Source organism: Limulus polyphemus, unplaced genomic scaffold, assembly GCF_000517525.1.
Source record: "Limulus polyphemus unplaced genomic scaffold, Limulus_polyphemus-2.1.2 Scaffold1864, whole genome shotgun sequence".
Lineage (NCBI taxonomy): Eukaryota > Metazoa > Arthropoda > Merostomata > Xiphosura > Limulidae > Limulus > Limulus polyphemus.
In genome coordinates, this window is record NW_013667474.1 from 182,785 (window position 1) to 199,109 (window position 16,325).

A 16,325-nucleotide genomic window follows, 5' to 3' on the forward strand; every position below is an offset into this window, starting at 1 on the left:
AAATGTAGTTTAGATTTTGAACAGATAACTAGAGCCCAATGGACTAGAGTAGCAATAAGGTTCGTTTTGTGACTTTTTTGACTGAAGGAATCCCATCGTGTCCTGTCCTGTAAAGGTAGGTTTTCTGTATATACCAGTGAGAAAATGAAAGTCATCTTTTTCAACTAAGATGTCTAGAAATGGTGACGAGTTATGTCGTTACTTACTGTTCCTAGATATCTTAGTTGAAAAAGATGACTTTCGTTGAAAAAGAGAAAATAACATAAAATATAAAGATTTACTGAAAGAAAAAATATTTGATATTTATGTAGAAGGTTTTGAAGGCTACACAAATGAAATTTGAAAGTTTTTTAGATGAAGAAAAGTATTTTTAATCTTAATACAAAAATCATTTTGCACTCGGAGCAGTCAACACTCTTGATTCCATATGAGTAGTAAAAGCACTTCATTAAAAAATTTGATTTTTTGTGCACAAAAGACTTAATATTAACTGAAAGCTTGCCAAATTTCATGAAGATATATAAAACATATTGAAAGTTACAGTATGAAAACGATGATGGTTACTTTGTGGTTATGAGGTCAGTCACATCACCCGAATCCGTATGGAAGAGGTAAATGAAGAGACTGAGTAAGAAGTTTGTAAAGTACATGACTAGCAGATAATTTATATATACATTAAATACTTTTATATATACAGCTAAGTTACTTTTATCTATAGTTTTTACAATAAATTGTGTTGTTACTTTTCCCTTCCAGTATCAAAAATAATCCACATAGACAAAAATATATCATGTTTCTATCATCTAAATACACATTAACAAAACCAAACAAACCTGTAATGAAAATGTTAGATCCAATTCTGTGTCCAGTAGTCCTGTACTGGGAATCATTATTTCATTTGTCCGTAGAGTACGCTTTGAGCTCTAAAAGTTAAAATATATGATAACAGTCACTACCAAAACTGGATACAGTTGATGTCTCACAAAAGAAGCTTAAAATATCACACATAAATGAAAAAATACACATTTACACACATTTTCACAGTCTAATGTTATTCCTGTTAAATACATGCAAAAACTGAATATTCCAAATATTCACAATTTAAATCTTTAAAAAAAATAGCATCAATAAAGTGGAAATTCCAAACTTAATCTCCTGTTTACAATAACCAATATGATACAGTAAATCATTAAGTAAAAATTTATTATGCCAGCTTTAAGCACATCAGAGAAATTAAACATTTTTTTTAGATAAATGTACTCACAATAAGCCACCTGAACTCGGTACAACTTAATATAGAATAGTTTTTGTTTGTTGTTGTTTTTATTTGTAACAACTCTTACGAAATTATGTGATAACTAACAACTGCATACACATTAAGAACCTAAAAACTGAAACAAAAATTGTATAAATTTTACAATTTTGGGATTAAAATTAGTTGCTAAGAGCCTTTCCTTGCCAAGTTTCTCTCATTCTGTAAACAACTATGCGATTCAAAGTTCTGCACGTCCTTTATGAAATGAAGAGCATACATCAACTTATCCATAATTCTTCACTCTTGAAACTTTCATGCAAATTACTGTGCATGCATCAGGGGATCTTACATAAACTTTGCTTTCTTGCTATAGTTCATATTTCTAAATTGCAATTGTGATGGAAAAACCATTTATCTGGTTGTGAGAAGATGGGAGGTAATGTACTTCAAAGATAAGTTAGTACCTGCTTGAGATTCATTTTAATTCTAAAAATGTGAAATTCAAATCAGGCCAACTTAACACTGAAATAGTAACAGCTAGTAGAACCACACTGAAAAGAAGTAGGGCCCAGGGAGATTTGACAAAAATATAGGTTATAAGGCAGGAAGAAAATAGCCTAGACTACACCAAAAATGTGGCTAAACAGAGTTGGAGAAGAATCCAGAACTAGAGATATTGAAAGAACTGAATTCAAGAAAGAATGAGTGGTGTGGATCAGCTTTCTATAAAGACTGGACCTATGGACAAACAGAAAGAAAACATTTTCTTTTTACCATGGACACCCTTTAGTCCATAGACAGAAAAAAAGGGATCAGTTAAGATCTGGTTGATCACTGTGAAGCTGCAATGGAAGCACAGGTGGTGGTATAAACAGGTAGGAGGAATACTATGTCCTACTCTCAAAGTGAAAGGTTCTCAGGGGGAGCAGCCTAGTCTATCCCTAATGCCTCACCATGACATGCACACAGAGGTGGGAAAGGTTTTTGTTGAGACATTATTAACCATAAGATACCATCCTCTATTCACTACAAGTGGGCATCACCCTCTCATAGAGCATTAGCACTGTAGGTGGAATTGTATCAAGGACAAATGCAAAGGTTTAAAATACATGCAAGAGCCCTGAGTGAATGAATCCATAGAAATACAGAATCTCCTAAGAGGCCATAAATTATGCATATATAATAAGGACAAATGTATAGATAAGAGCCTAAAAAAAAAGTCTCAAGTGTAAAGTGTTGGCCATAACAGAAACATATGGATCACTATACACAACATAGGTATGGGCACAAATAGTAAACAAGCTTTTAACTGAGAATAACCCAAATGCTAGGGAATCCATCAAAACTGGAGGATAACCACAGGCAGAAGATGAAGAGACAGCAATGTAATGTAAATATAACTGCAGAAATGTATTTGGATTCATCCATCAGTCAGCCTGTAAGATGTTCTCTAATGGGTATTGGGACCAGGAAGCCAAAGACATTGTAAAATGGCAAGTTTGGTAAGAATTTGCCTGAAATTCATTTTTAAATTGTGCAGAAACATCTCAATAAAAAATTAATAAACTGCATAAACCAATTTGTTAGTATGGACGGAACAAGATTCACTGTAAGGTATAATAAATAACCTATTTTGAACCCTCTGACACTTTCAGTTCAAGTAATACAGCAAAAAACTGCTCCAATAGGACATAGAAAACATTACTTGAAACAAAAATCTGGGTCAGTCAGAATAGGTAACACAACTGTTGAAAAACAATGGTTATCTTCTCTCGCAGCCCAAATTTTGCTCGGATAGGTTCTACCGGGATCAAAGTATAAAGTCTTCTTTAAAAAAAAAAATTAAAAAAGATATAGCATTTAGGGCATAAATGTCAAATTTTCTCCTACATGAAGCAAGTAATAGATGGATATCATAATAAGCAAATTGCTAAACATTCAAAAAGATAAGTGAGGCATCATAAAATAAAACTCAAGTCTCACTGATGACAGTGTCTAGGGATATGAGCACAAAGTACACAAAAGACTTAAAAACAATCATGAAAAAAGTGGGTAAAAAGAGAGGAAAATGACTTCTGATGTATTGGCATCTAAAGGTGGCAGATAGGGCAGCTCCATACCTGCAATAGAAGCAGATATGTCACAATCATGAAATAAGAAAATAGAAAATGAGACAAACCATTAACATGTTGGAAAAAAGACAAGAGACAATTTCTAAAGAGTCAAGAAACTAGCCCAGGGTTAAATGTCTGCAAGGATGTAACATTAGGGCTATTTGAGAAGAGAATCCAACTTCTCTAATAAGAACTACATAATATCCAACTATGAAGCTGTTGATGACAAGCATCATTGTGGAAGATGAATATTCAAGGCTGCCAATAGGTCCTAAATATTGATGCAAGATACTGATTCCTGGGTAGACCAGGAACCCAAAGGATGATGCTTTCCTGATGCAGTACCTCAGCCCTTCAAAGAAGCATCTGTAGAGATATGTAGATGAGGATGAAGGAAAGGGGGACCTACAGTAGTAAACTCTCAAATGAGCTAACCTTTAAGGTAATTGAGAGTAGTAGGATAGAATGAAATCCTCAGAAAGAACAAGTCTGAAGAAAAATATAACTGAAAAGCAAAATCCCACTGAGGATGTCCCATTGGGCACAACCCAAGGTGATTGCCTGATAAAGTGTAGTCATCATTCCCAAAGAAGATGTCTTTGTCTGATGGAGTAGAAGAGAAAGAGGTAAAAGAATCCAAAACTTCCAAGATTGCAGGGTCAGAAGAGATAGGTGAAGGGTTCTTCAAAAGGTGTTTCCAAAATTCCAGATACACCAAATACTGAGTATGTACAACTTAGGATCTGCACTCATGAACAATTCATCCCACAAAAAAAAAACTAATTGAATGGTTAATCATGAGTGAGTTAATAAATGAAGTGACAATTGAGCAAAAATAAGTCAATCCTCTAATGTGATGTTAAAAATCAATTTTGAATTCTTGTAGAAAACCAACAAAGGCTTCGACTACACATTTGTTGATGTAGTGAACTGAAGCCAAACTAAAAGGTAGAGCCATAAACTGATAAATCACTCCCATATAATAAACTCAAAGAAAATGTCAAGAAGACAGATGAATCTATATACATAAATAAACATATCTGAGATCCACTTTCACCATTTATAAACTATAAAAAAGAAATTCCCATAAACCTCATGTTTTTCCATCTTGAATGTCCAGATAATGACTGAGATGTGAAAGGTTTATTACCGATTCTCTTGACTTCATTTTTGGTATTAAAAAGAGAGAAAAACCTAAAGAAGCAAGGTGCACAGTAACCCCTTTCTGTAAAAGTTTCAAATATTCCTGATACAAAGTTTTAATACATACTGGATCAGATGAAATAACAAAAAGAAACTGGAGTAGGATGACAAAATTATTGGATAAAAAAATTCTGAACTGAAAAATCTACTAAGCATAAGGATCCTGAAGATAAACAAAGAATCTTATACTGCTTGAAAAGGAAGAAAATAATTGGCTTGGTCAAGAAAACCCACTACTCTTGCTTCTATGTGCCACAACTCCAAAGGAGTGAATGGAAAGAAAAGTGGAAGGTGAGAAGTAGTAGAGAAAAGTGCAAATATTGCAAGAGGACTACTGTTACTAACTGTACATCTAAAAGTAGGATGATGAACAGAAGTAATGCATTAAGCCAGATCATAAATAGCTCCTGCTTATGAATTTTTCCTGATTGAGAAACATAAGATCCTGCTACACACCAGAGACACCAAAGACTTAGCATTAATTGTCCAATTACATTGGTCAATAAAAGTAAATAATAAGGAATGGAAATTTTTCTGCACAACATAGGAAGATTTAATGAATAAAGCTTCAAAACAAGATGTAATAAGTCACGTGGAAAATAAAAGAGAGGAGATTTGTGGGTAAGTTGATGTATGCTCTGTATTGTATTAAGGACATTCAGATCTAAAAATTACATGACTGTTGATGAAGTGAGAGCAACATAACTAGGAAAAGGCTTTTAGTATTTCAGAGGTAAGTCTACCTTATTTAAATATCACAATTAAGACTTGTATAAAGACTATTGGAATTATCAAATACAAAGGTCTAGGATCCCTAGGAGTTTTTTTTTTTCATAACATGTAATAGAATACTTTATGTAGGATCATACATGAAAAATACACAACAATGCTAGTGAGAAAACTATATTTATATAAATACACATCAACAATGTGTGTGTGTGTGTGTGTGTGTGTGTGTGTGTGTGTGTGTGTGTGTGTGTGTGTGTGTGTGTGTGTGTGTATTCATTCATTTGTTCCTTGGCACAGTGATACAGGATGACATGAGGTACCTTTATATATTTTTATTGCACGTTTGAAAGTTTATTATGTTAAAAAAAAATTATCCCAGCTAGTAATTTATATAATAGGGTCAAATTTATTAGGGTGGGTCACCAATATAAATTGCATGAATAGTATGTGCAAAAGAGTATTGAATTTAAAAAGCTAATATATATATAAAAACCAGTTTCCTTTGGTAACACTCCATCTGTGTCACTTACCAACAAACTATGATCTGATATTGAACAAATAATAAAATAAAACTACTCAGAAAGTTTCATTGAAACAGGAGTTAAAGAAATGTCACAAAAAGTTTACAACACAGAAAAAAGTGGGTCAAATAGACTTTGTAAAAAAGTAGACAATAACTAAAGTTTTAGTCATTTAACTTCAAGATAAAAATTTAGTGGCCAACAAATAATTGCAAATAAATTTCATCTTCTTTACCTACTCATTCAATTTTTATTACAAGTTTGTTGCCAGTTAAGTCTACCTTATATTTGATGATATTTGTCTTAACTTAAATGTTACCTGTGCATTATATCCATTCATATTTCTAGGATCTAGCTGAAGACCAATAAACTTTTAAATTAAATTTTCCCCATAATTCACTAACAAGTCAACAATATAGTGCACAAAAAAATTACAAATCAATTAATCATGTTTAGTTAATAGAAAAAGTAGAATCAAAACTATTCAAAATGATGCTGGTAGGATAGCATTATAAAGTTCAACAGATGTAATTGATGCACTTCCTTTACAAGATTCTTCTTGTAAAGGAAGCTCTACTTCTCTATTTAAATTTATTTCACATAGAAAAGGTTAAAATACTTCAAAAAGAAATCAATTTCTATGAATTTATTACAAAAATAGAGTCGCTTGCAACAGCTTTGCACAATTATACATTTTCCAAACTAGAATGACCTATACTGTTTCAAAATATGAAAACTATAAAATTTCTTGTTTCATACAGCACTTATTTTCAATCCTCATTATATACTACAGAATATATATATCTATTTATTTGTAGCTCTATAGCTGTTTGTCATATAGCAAGACAGTTTCTTCTTTACGTTTTACTTATATCAGATACTCTGTGCTTGTGTCCACAACAGTATTTAGCAAACAAAAGTTTGTTTGTTAAATTAAGTGAATACCAGCAGTTTGCATAGAAAAAACTAATGAAGCAAACATATTTGCCTGTTAATTTTACAATGCACTTAGTAAGAAAGGCTGTTTTAACCAACATTTGAAAACAAAAACAGATGTACAGAGATTAATGGACAGCTAGTAAACTTTATTTCACAGTACGACAGAGATAGTGTTTTTGTTTTAAAACTTTTAACAGTTGTGGATTTAAGATACTTACAAGCTCACAAATTTATTCTACAAAATTTAAGTTCAAGATTTGAGGTTTTAAACATATTTGTATAAACAATATTCATTCTTTATGACATAAACCAGCCAAACGTACATACTAAAAATAATTGTCTGAACAACTGAATAGTTTAAAAATCACAATTATGATACACTTAATACACACCTGCATTTTCACTGCAATTGCTAAGGAGTTAACTTCAGCACTTAATGACTTTAGAAGAACCAGTCTTGTAAGTGTAAGAGTGCATAATCTATAAAAACAAGAAATGAATATACACAATAAAATTTCATAAAAAAGGTTTTAGATTACCCTTACAAAACCCTTAATTTATTAATGGAGCTTTGAGTGCAATATTGTGTAATAGACAACACCTTAAAAAAAGTTAGTGTATGAAGAAACAAAACATCTTTCTGTCTTAAAATACTAATTCTCGAACTTCATACCTATCTCAAAAGGAGAAAAGAGATATCATACAAACACCACATACCTGGTATATGACACTCCATCCTATTTTCCACTATTACAAATGAGTGAGTAAATAAAGTTAAAACAATTATGAATATGGGGATAAGCAAGTCATGACAATTACAGCCTATATAGTCACAATGACATGGAATGTACCAGAACTACACTTTAATATTGTTTGGCATCTTATAGATAGTGCAATACCACTGAAACTGATCACTTTTGAGAAGGGTATATGATGGTTCTATCTAATATAATATATTTACATATTAAGATCATAGATATGTGTTCAGATCAGGGATTTAGAATTACCAGAATGGGAAATATCTTTTGTACTTAAAGGCATTTGAAAACAAATGAACATATATATCAACTTGGGGCACCAGCACCACCCAGAAAAAGATCTGGAACAAGTCACACCACAGCCATGGTAAGCAAAGTGAGGCATCTTGTAACAGGTGAGATTCCATAAACACAAAGGTCAGTTGCAAAAGCCATCTATGTGCCCTGGACAACAGTATACAACATAATCAAGAAAGAAAATCTAAACCTAAGCAATCAACTTTTATTACCTTTCAAAAACATGGCAGTGGTTATTATAACATGTTTCTATGGTGAGGATAAAGCAACTTTCACATTTCACATGAAAGACAAAATTAGGAAAAAAAGACACTTAACATAACTAAATATCAGTGTTTACATGGGACCAACTTTTATTTATAAACTTTATTGATATTATCAAGTCTATCTATAATCATCAAAAAATCAATTCAGTCCAAACATTGTTTTTCATCACTAAACAAGGAGTATAATTTTCATTAAAAGCCTCAAAACTTTTAATTTTTAAAGTTCCATTTGCCTTATAGTTGGACTTAACAGGCTTAGTAAGCCAAAGTTGGGTTCCAAATTAGTCGTATCTATGTTGTTGTTTTTTCAGATAACTGTAATGTGAAAAACCTATAAACTCACATTCGGCAACATACCTTAACACTCAGCTTTAGCTAGCTAATACAGGAAACTCACCCAAATTAGAGTAGCCAAGGCACAATATAAATATTTCAGTAAGTAGCTTTCCTACAGATGTTCAATAATAATATTAAAAAAAATCTACATCATATTATAACCCAAGACATACTATGAATCAACCACATTTAATGCAATACTTTTTCTAGATTTTCTGACAATTCCTACAAAATATCAAACATTCAAAAATCTTTGGATGTCTTACTCTGAATTACTTTTGTTGAAAATAATCAGAAATGCTTTGTTGCCATATGCTGAATCAAAATTATTTGTAAACACATTGCCTGCTATAGCTATTAGAGAATTGTGCCAATCTTATTTGGAGATTGAGAGCTTTCATGAGATTGTTTTGTTGAAACCAGCCAATCACACTTGAAAAAGCTAAGAATGTACCATTTATTTTATTGAGCAGCCAACACTGCTAGAAGCATCCACATCTCTGACTCATCCAAGCAAATTTTCACAAATCGTAGGTGTAATCTAATATTGCTTCAGGGAGATTGAAGATGGCTGCAAATTTATTAAAGTTAGCATTTTCCTACACTGAAAATTCCTTTCCAATAGATACTTACCTCCTCTCACAAAATATTTTTTCTCAACCAGAACTGCCCTCTATCGGCACAAATTTTCAACACATGGCACTACCCTTCTGCCTCCCGCTTCTGTTTATCTACATGCAAATGATCATGCAACAGCTCTCCAACAAGGAGCATGACACTACTCCTATCACATGCAGCACCATCCTGTTTGCACTCATTAATCACTTTGAGATAATATTTTTTCTCAACCAAAACTGCCCTCTATTGGCACAAATTTTCAACACATGGCACTACCCTTCTGCCTCCCACTTCTGTTTATCCACATGCAAATGATCATGCACCAGCTCTCCAACAAGGAGCATGACACTACTCCTATCACATGCAGCACCATCCTGTTTGCACTCATTAATCACCTTGAGATTGGTCAGAAGACCTACATCATATATCACTGGAAGTGGGGAGGCTGGGTTCAAAATGTGAGAGGAGGTATCTATTGGAAATAAATTTTCACTGTAGGAAGATGCTAACTTCTGTTACAATATCTTACCTCTTCTCACAAAATAGCTAAAATCTTACACTGTACTGGTAGAGTGCTGATAAAAATATGATCCTTTAGGAAGCACCCAAAAGAGACCAGGAGGTGTGGAATCACACCTCAGTGGGAGACGGCACCACATCTAATCCAGGTATACTCTTCACTCTTTTTATGACATAAAAGGCAGAAACATGAAGGAATCCTTGAATATGTATGATCGAGCAATAGGACTTCTGGGTGTTAAGTGGCTAGGGCCCAATAGACCGTAGTGGTAGTTCAACTTCAACCAAAACCAGGCGGTATTTGAAATGGTACATCAGATCCGAAATAGGTAGAGGAACCCCTACCTCTTCACCTTGAAATAGGAATTGATAGGGAAGACGAGCTTCCATACCAAAATCAATTGCCACTTGCATGCACTTCCAACCCAACTAACACCTGATTCACCGAGAAACAACATCCAACAGACAGTAGGAATGTGGAAATCCCCAACAGGATAACATCTCCAGTCCAAAACTGATGGCAATGGAGATAGCACTTCTGGTCTGCAATAGGAGGAAGATATAAGGTCATGTACAAGTGGGAAAACATGCTGTGTCCAGCTACAACCAACACCAGATCTGCTGGGAATTGATATCCAGCTGATGATAGGAAGAGGGACTGTAAATCTAGGGTGCATCTCCAATCCAAAACCTGGTGGCAGTGGGCATTTGTCATCCAGTCTGCAGTAGGAGGATGAAAAACCAGGAAGCATACATGTGAGGACTTACTGAGCTGGACCATCTCCAACCAACAACGGACCCACCGGAAATATACATACAGAAAACAGTAGGAAGGAGGAATATATCAGACCAAGATAAAGCTACAATGATATAGATAGATATTTATGACATGGCAGAGTGCTTCAACTACAACCTGGTGGCATCTGAAATTGATCATCAGTTCCGTGGTAGGAAGGACATCATGCCATAGAAAGATAAGTCAGATATATATTAGGTCGTCAAGAAATTAATGTCACATTTTGGAACACTTTCATTAACCACCCCCCAAAAAACGTTTTGGGGTCGAAGTATTTTTGTCTAGGACTGAGCCATTGTTTTTGGCATTTAATATTCGCATAAAGAATCCATTTTTCATCACTGGTGACAATGCTGTTCAAAAGTGGTTCACAAGCATTACACACCAGAAAAGACGAACCAACATTCACATGTTGGAAACGATGATCCTCGGAGAGTTTGTGAGGCACCCAAACACTTTCTTTATGGAGTTTTCCCATATTCCTTAGATGTTTACATATTGTTTAATGAGAGACGTGCAATTTCAGGGCCATTTCATGAGTGTGTTGCCTTGGGTTAGGCTCAACAAGCATCTTCAGAGCATCAATATCAATTCCAACATGTTGGCCACCATAGTTTTAAATTGTTGACACTTATGAATATTCAAAACATGTTCATAAACTTTTACGATATTATTTGTGGCTACAGAGGTGTTGTTTTCCTTCTTGTATTCAAACAGCATTACATGCCATATGTGTGCCTCATCATGTACCATCACTATAATGGATTGGAGTATACTAAACTTTACACATTATATAGGCTACACTAATATGATGTTTAGGTGGTTCATTTAACTTGTATACATGATGTACATTGATGATGCTTTTCCATCTTTTCTGATGAAGAGTTTGATTTAAATGTTCCACTATAGATCTCTACATTGACAGTTCACTGTTGATTAAGGAGTTCAAAATTAATTACTCGTTTGTCACACTTTTTGGCAAGTGGTGCAACCATAATAGTTGTCAATTACATTGTAGCATACTTGATGTACAGTTGCACATGCCACTAGGTGTTGGTTGTGTGTCTCAATATTTTTTGTTTTCTATAATTAAATAATTCCATCACAGGTTTGGGTTATATACACTGTAGAAATGGAGTGTTCCATAGGACTGCTAGTAGTTCTCTCTAGTGGTATTGTGCTTCGTAAATATGTTTGTCCCAGACTGTACACTCATGGACTAACATGAGTAAAGCAGACAGAGATTGCTGCTTATCTCTGTGGCTCCTTGGTGTTGAGTCTCTTCCTACTGCACACCTGATGTACAATTCCAGATGTCACCTGGTTTGGGTTGATCGACTTCGTTGACATAGTAGCTCTGCTTTTTCAAATAGGGTTTCACAGTCACCCCTTGCACTGTCTCTGGTCATGCAGTCCTCTGGACTCTCCAATGCATCCCCATTTCTTCTACTGGAATATGAGAGTCCTTACCACTTACCAGTCCCTAGCTGCTTGGGTGGTGGACTATGGAGGTCTGTCCTCCTGAGTGATGAATCATACCACTTAGTTGAGTGTAGGGTGGTGGCATTCTACAGGTGTTGCTGGTGTTTAGCACTTCATACTGCAGAATTGATGTACACTTCCAGATGCCGCATGGTTTTGGTTGTTGCAGTGCACTGTATTTCTGTCTATTAAGTCATCAAGAAATTAATGTTTTTTTTAGCTGAAAACCCAAACAACTTGTATATCAAACTAACATTTATTAAATGAAATAGTCTCCATTCTTAATTTACAAGATGAAAAGAAAAAATAAGACCATGAAAAGTGAGAAAAATTTGAAGAAGAAGAAAAAAAAAGCCATGGCACAATATCCAAATGCAGGAATTTTGATAAATAGTTCAGAAAAAAATGAAGTCAGTAGTATAACTGAAAACATTGATAAATCCAAAAACAAAAAGTTAATATTTTCCTAAATTGAAAATGTATTTCCAATAATACTTATCTGTACGGACACTTATAGCTATTACTCGACCACCAAGGTTTCTTCTTTGCCCATCTAAGCATTGGTCTGATTTTTTCTTGCTTGCTCCAGTCTTTTATACCCCACTCAATTGCACTTAGCAATATTTGTCTGGTGATACTCTCCACCTATGTCAATGTGCCCTCTATCCTGGTACTGTATATAAGCACCTCATTCAGATAGTTTTAGCACTTTTTCGAGACTGACACCATCCCAGTCTCTAACACTGGCTCTTAGTATGGAGGAAGGGTGAAAGAGTGTCAGCGGAGGTAAGTATTATTGGAAATACATTTTCAATTTAGGCAAATTTTAACTTCCAAAAACATACTTACCTCCACTGACACTTATAGCTAGAATCCCACACTGAGAAGGTGGAAGGGCCAGTGAGGGCATTATCCATACAGAAAGCATCTGCATAGATCATGAATGTACCAAGATAAGATTGTACCAGAGTGAGGGAACTGCATTACCTCCAGAACAGGTATGCTCTTCACCCTGAACTTAGTTCCAAGGCTTGAATTGTACATGAGTGATCATTACTATAGGCCAGCCTCAACCAGACAGTTGAGGTTCCACTATTCAGGGTTGGAATTAAGCGGTCTTGGTACCTATATCCCAAACTGATGGTTAGGGAAATTGGACTGCAATGTTACATATATAGATGTATACTATTGATTGAATCCCAACCTGTAGCTATACAGTGATGCATTCCAAACCACCAGAATGACGACAAGAAAGTAAGCAATACTGAAGAAGACAAACCCTCTCCTCCATTTGAAACAGCTCGAAAGGCTCAGAATGACAGGATCATGTATGCTGTACTTAACCAAAGGAACATTATGAACATTCATCCTCACTCCCCAACTGGAATTATGGAAAGGATGTGGAACAACTGTGCTCAACCATAGATCCAGGATGGGACCACTTCATGTTCCAAATTATGAGGAGATAGTGAACCTCCTTCCATGAACAATGTACTGAACCAATATTGATCAAAAAGAAGGTCCATGTACACCTCAACTGGATAGCTGAGCATTAAATCTAAATCAGCGTTATGAGTAGGCTCCTGCATAGGCTGGTGCTGCTCCTACTTACATCTGGGAAAAAAAAACATATAGGAATCTGGGTAGGAGGACCCCAACTTTGCCCTCTTCTCTGAAAGTGGAGGAATTCACTCTAACACTCTGGAGGAAAAGCCTCTGTCCACCACCCCAGTAACTGGAAACCAGGTATGTTAAGGACACACTAGCTCCACTAATAGAATCTGGTGGGGTGGGGGTATGTGCATTGGGGAGTTCTGAGAAACAATGTTCTGGAAACAGTGCAGTAGCTGAACCAAGTTCCTTAAATTTTTAAAAGCAAACCGACCCTGATTTATTCAATCCAATGATCAGCAGGGATGTGCAGGATCCCCTTTCACTTTACTCATGATAGTCCATGAGTGGCAGTCCAGCATAGTATGGTAATACCACCAGGTGAGCTCCTAGGTGGTCTTATGGAACACCCTATTGCTATAGAGGCTGTTATAGTGAAATAGTAGTTGCTAGTGTGGAATTGGTTTGATAAAAATCCCACCTGTCTGGGCAACACTCCCCACAGAGTTAGATCCTGTGAAAACTAGGTAAGGGGCTCTTAAAGTTAGAAATAAAAATATTCACCCCTCTGAAGAATCTAGCAGAAATGGTTAAGATAGCTACAGTGGGTAGGCAAAAACCATCAGATGACCTAAACATACCTGGTAGGTAACTGGAATGGTCATTTGGGACCAATGACCCAAAATGATGAGGAATATGGATAACACTGGGGAATCAAAAAATATGTAGTCATGATAATCGAACAGTATTCAACAAGGCGATTGTGGAAGATGCAAAAAGCTCTGTCAAAGAGCTAAGTAAAAAAAACGAGTTATAGTTGACACCATTGATTGAAAAAAGGTTCAATCTCCTCTCAATACAACATCACTGATATGCATGTTATTGCTGTTGATAAAAGTGCCTTTTGGACGAAGTAGAAACTAAGACAGATATATGCCAACCTTAGTAATTAAATCCCAATGCCATGTGAAAGACAGCATAACCTCTGTGCCAGAAGCTCAAGCTTCTGGATAGCTGGGTGTACCAGATCAGATCCACAGTGAGAGCCTAAAAATAAAGGGAAGAATTGGACACAACAGAAGGGACCATAGAAGCACAAATCAGGGTTAGGTATCCAATCAAGTGCTATCAAGAGGATCAGACAATGGATTGAAACAAATCATATTTTGTAACCTGGGTAACATATGAAGTGAATAGAACGTTTAGAGTGATAATCCCATAATGTCCAGACAGAAAGAATCTATTGTCAAGGCCTAAAGATGAGGTACTGAAAACCAAATTGCCAGTAGTTGGGTGATCCAATGACAGGCCATCCCACCAATTAGAGGTGCAAAATAAGAGCCAATCCAACAGAACCCTGAAATTCAAGGAGCAGAAGCATTATTTGAGAGTTGGAAAAAAATGCCTCCACCTGGTAGTGGTAGACTAAATCATGAAGTACTGACAACGTGTCAGATAAGGCCTAACTGTCGCTTCACATAACTTCCAGAATGAACCACAATGTCAATCAATGGAGAAAAAATAAACAAAATTTTGCTCCCAAACCTGTCAGCCATCAAGGAAGTTGCAGGCTCAAAAGCAACCTGGAAAGCCCAAAACATCACACACTCGAAGAACCAACAGAAGAAAAACAAATCAAATGCAGCTTATCCCAAAGTGGCCACCTTTTCGTTTAACTGGAACAGAATGTTGTGAGGGAAAGCAAGTTATTTTGTTAGAGCAAAGCAACTTCGGGCCATCTGCTGTGTCCACCCTAGGGAATCAAACCCCAGACCCAGTGCTGCGAGTCCATAAATATACCACTGTCCCACAGAGGAGCTGAAAATCCAACAGACTAAAAGAAGACACAGGAAAATATAAATCTAAAGTCTCTCCAAAATGTCAAAGATTGCCCTCAATTGCAGCCTCAGAGCCACCTGGAGGACCACTACAGATCCAAATATATGTCGCTATCTCACGATGAATAAGAGCACTGACAGTCTCAATAGAGAGAGATGCTTTGTCGAGAAAATGTTATAAAATTATCTGAATGAGGCACTTATATACAGTACCAGGATAGAGGGTGCATTGATGCAGGTAGAGAGTATCAGCAGACAAATATTGCCAAAAGCAATTGAGTGGGGTATAAAAGACTGGAGCAAGTAAGAAAAAAACAGACCAATGCTTAGATGGGCAAAAACGAAACCCTGGCAGTCAAGTAATACCTATAAGTGTCAGCAGATGTAAGTATGTTTTGGAACTAGCAAGTTGTACAGTACTACTGCCAATCAAAAAGTGATTAATGAGTGCAGAAGGTGGTGCCTATGATAGGAGTGGTGTCATTCTCCTATTGGTGGAGAACTTCTGCATGATCATTTGCATGTGGATATGCAGAAGTGAGAGGTGAAAGGCTAGTGGTGGGAGTTAAAAATTTGTGAAGATAGAGGGCAGTGCTAGTCAAGAAAAGCTATTTTGTAAGAGGAGGTTAGATATCATATCAGAACTGTGAATGTGAGGATTTTCATAGATGTAATGAAGATAATATGAATCAGCAGTTTTGAACAATGTTAGATGGTAACCACAGTGATTAATAACAAAAACTTAAATACCCACACCATGTCCATTTGAGAATTGCTATTTTGAATAATGTTAGGTGGCAATCATAGTGATTATTAACTAAAACCTAGATACCCACACCATGTTCAGTTAATAATTACTCTTTTGAAGAATATTAGGTGGAATAGTGGCAACTAATTAAAACCAAGATACCAACACCACATTCAGTTAATAATTGCCCCTTTTGAACAATGTTATATAGTAATCATGGCAATTACTAGCTAAAACCTAGATACCCACACCATGACCACTTGAGAACTACCATTTTGAACTATTTTAGGTGGAA

The 16,325-nt window shown here is 35.6% G+C and overlaps 1 protein-coding gene across 1 annotated transcript in view; it reads right to left on the reverse strand.

The window, feature by feature from the left end:
* The window catches only part of LOC106465192 (phosphofurin acidic cluster sorting protein 1-like), a 112,121-nt gene that overhangs the window by 82,087 nt on the left and 13,709 nt on the right, over positions 1-16,325 (reverse strand). The window contains exons 3-4 of the mRNA XM_022393045.1: positions 7,154-7,241; positions 834-923 (exon numbers count right to left, since the gene is read on the reverse strand). Of these exons, the coding sequence (XP_022248753.1) occupies positions 834-923; positions 7,154-7,241 (178 nt within the window). The remainder of the gene's footprint in view (positions 1-833; positions 924-7,153; positions 7,242-16,325) is intronic.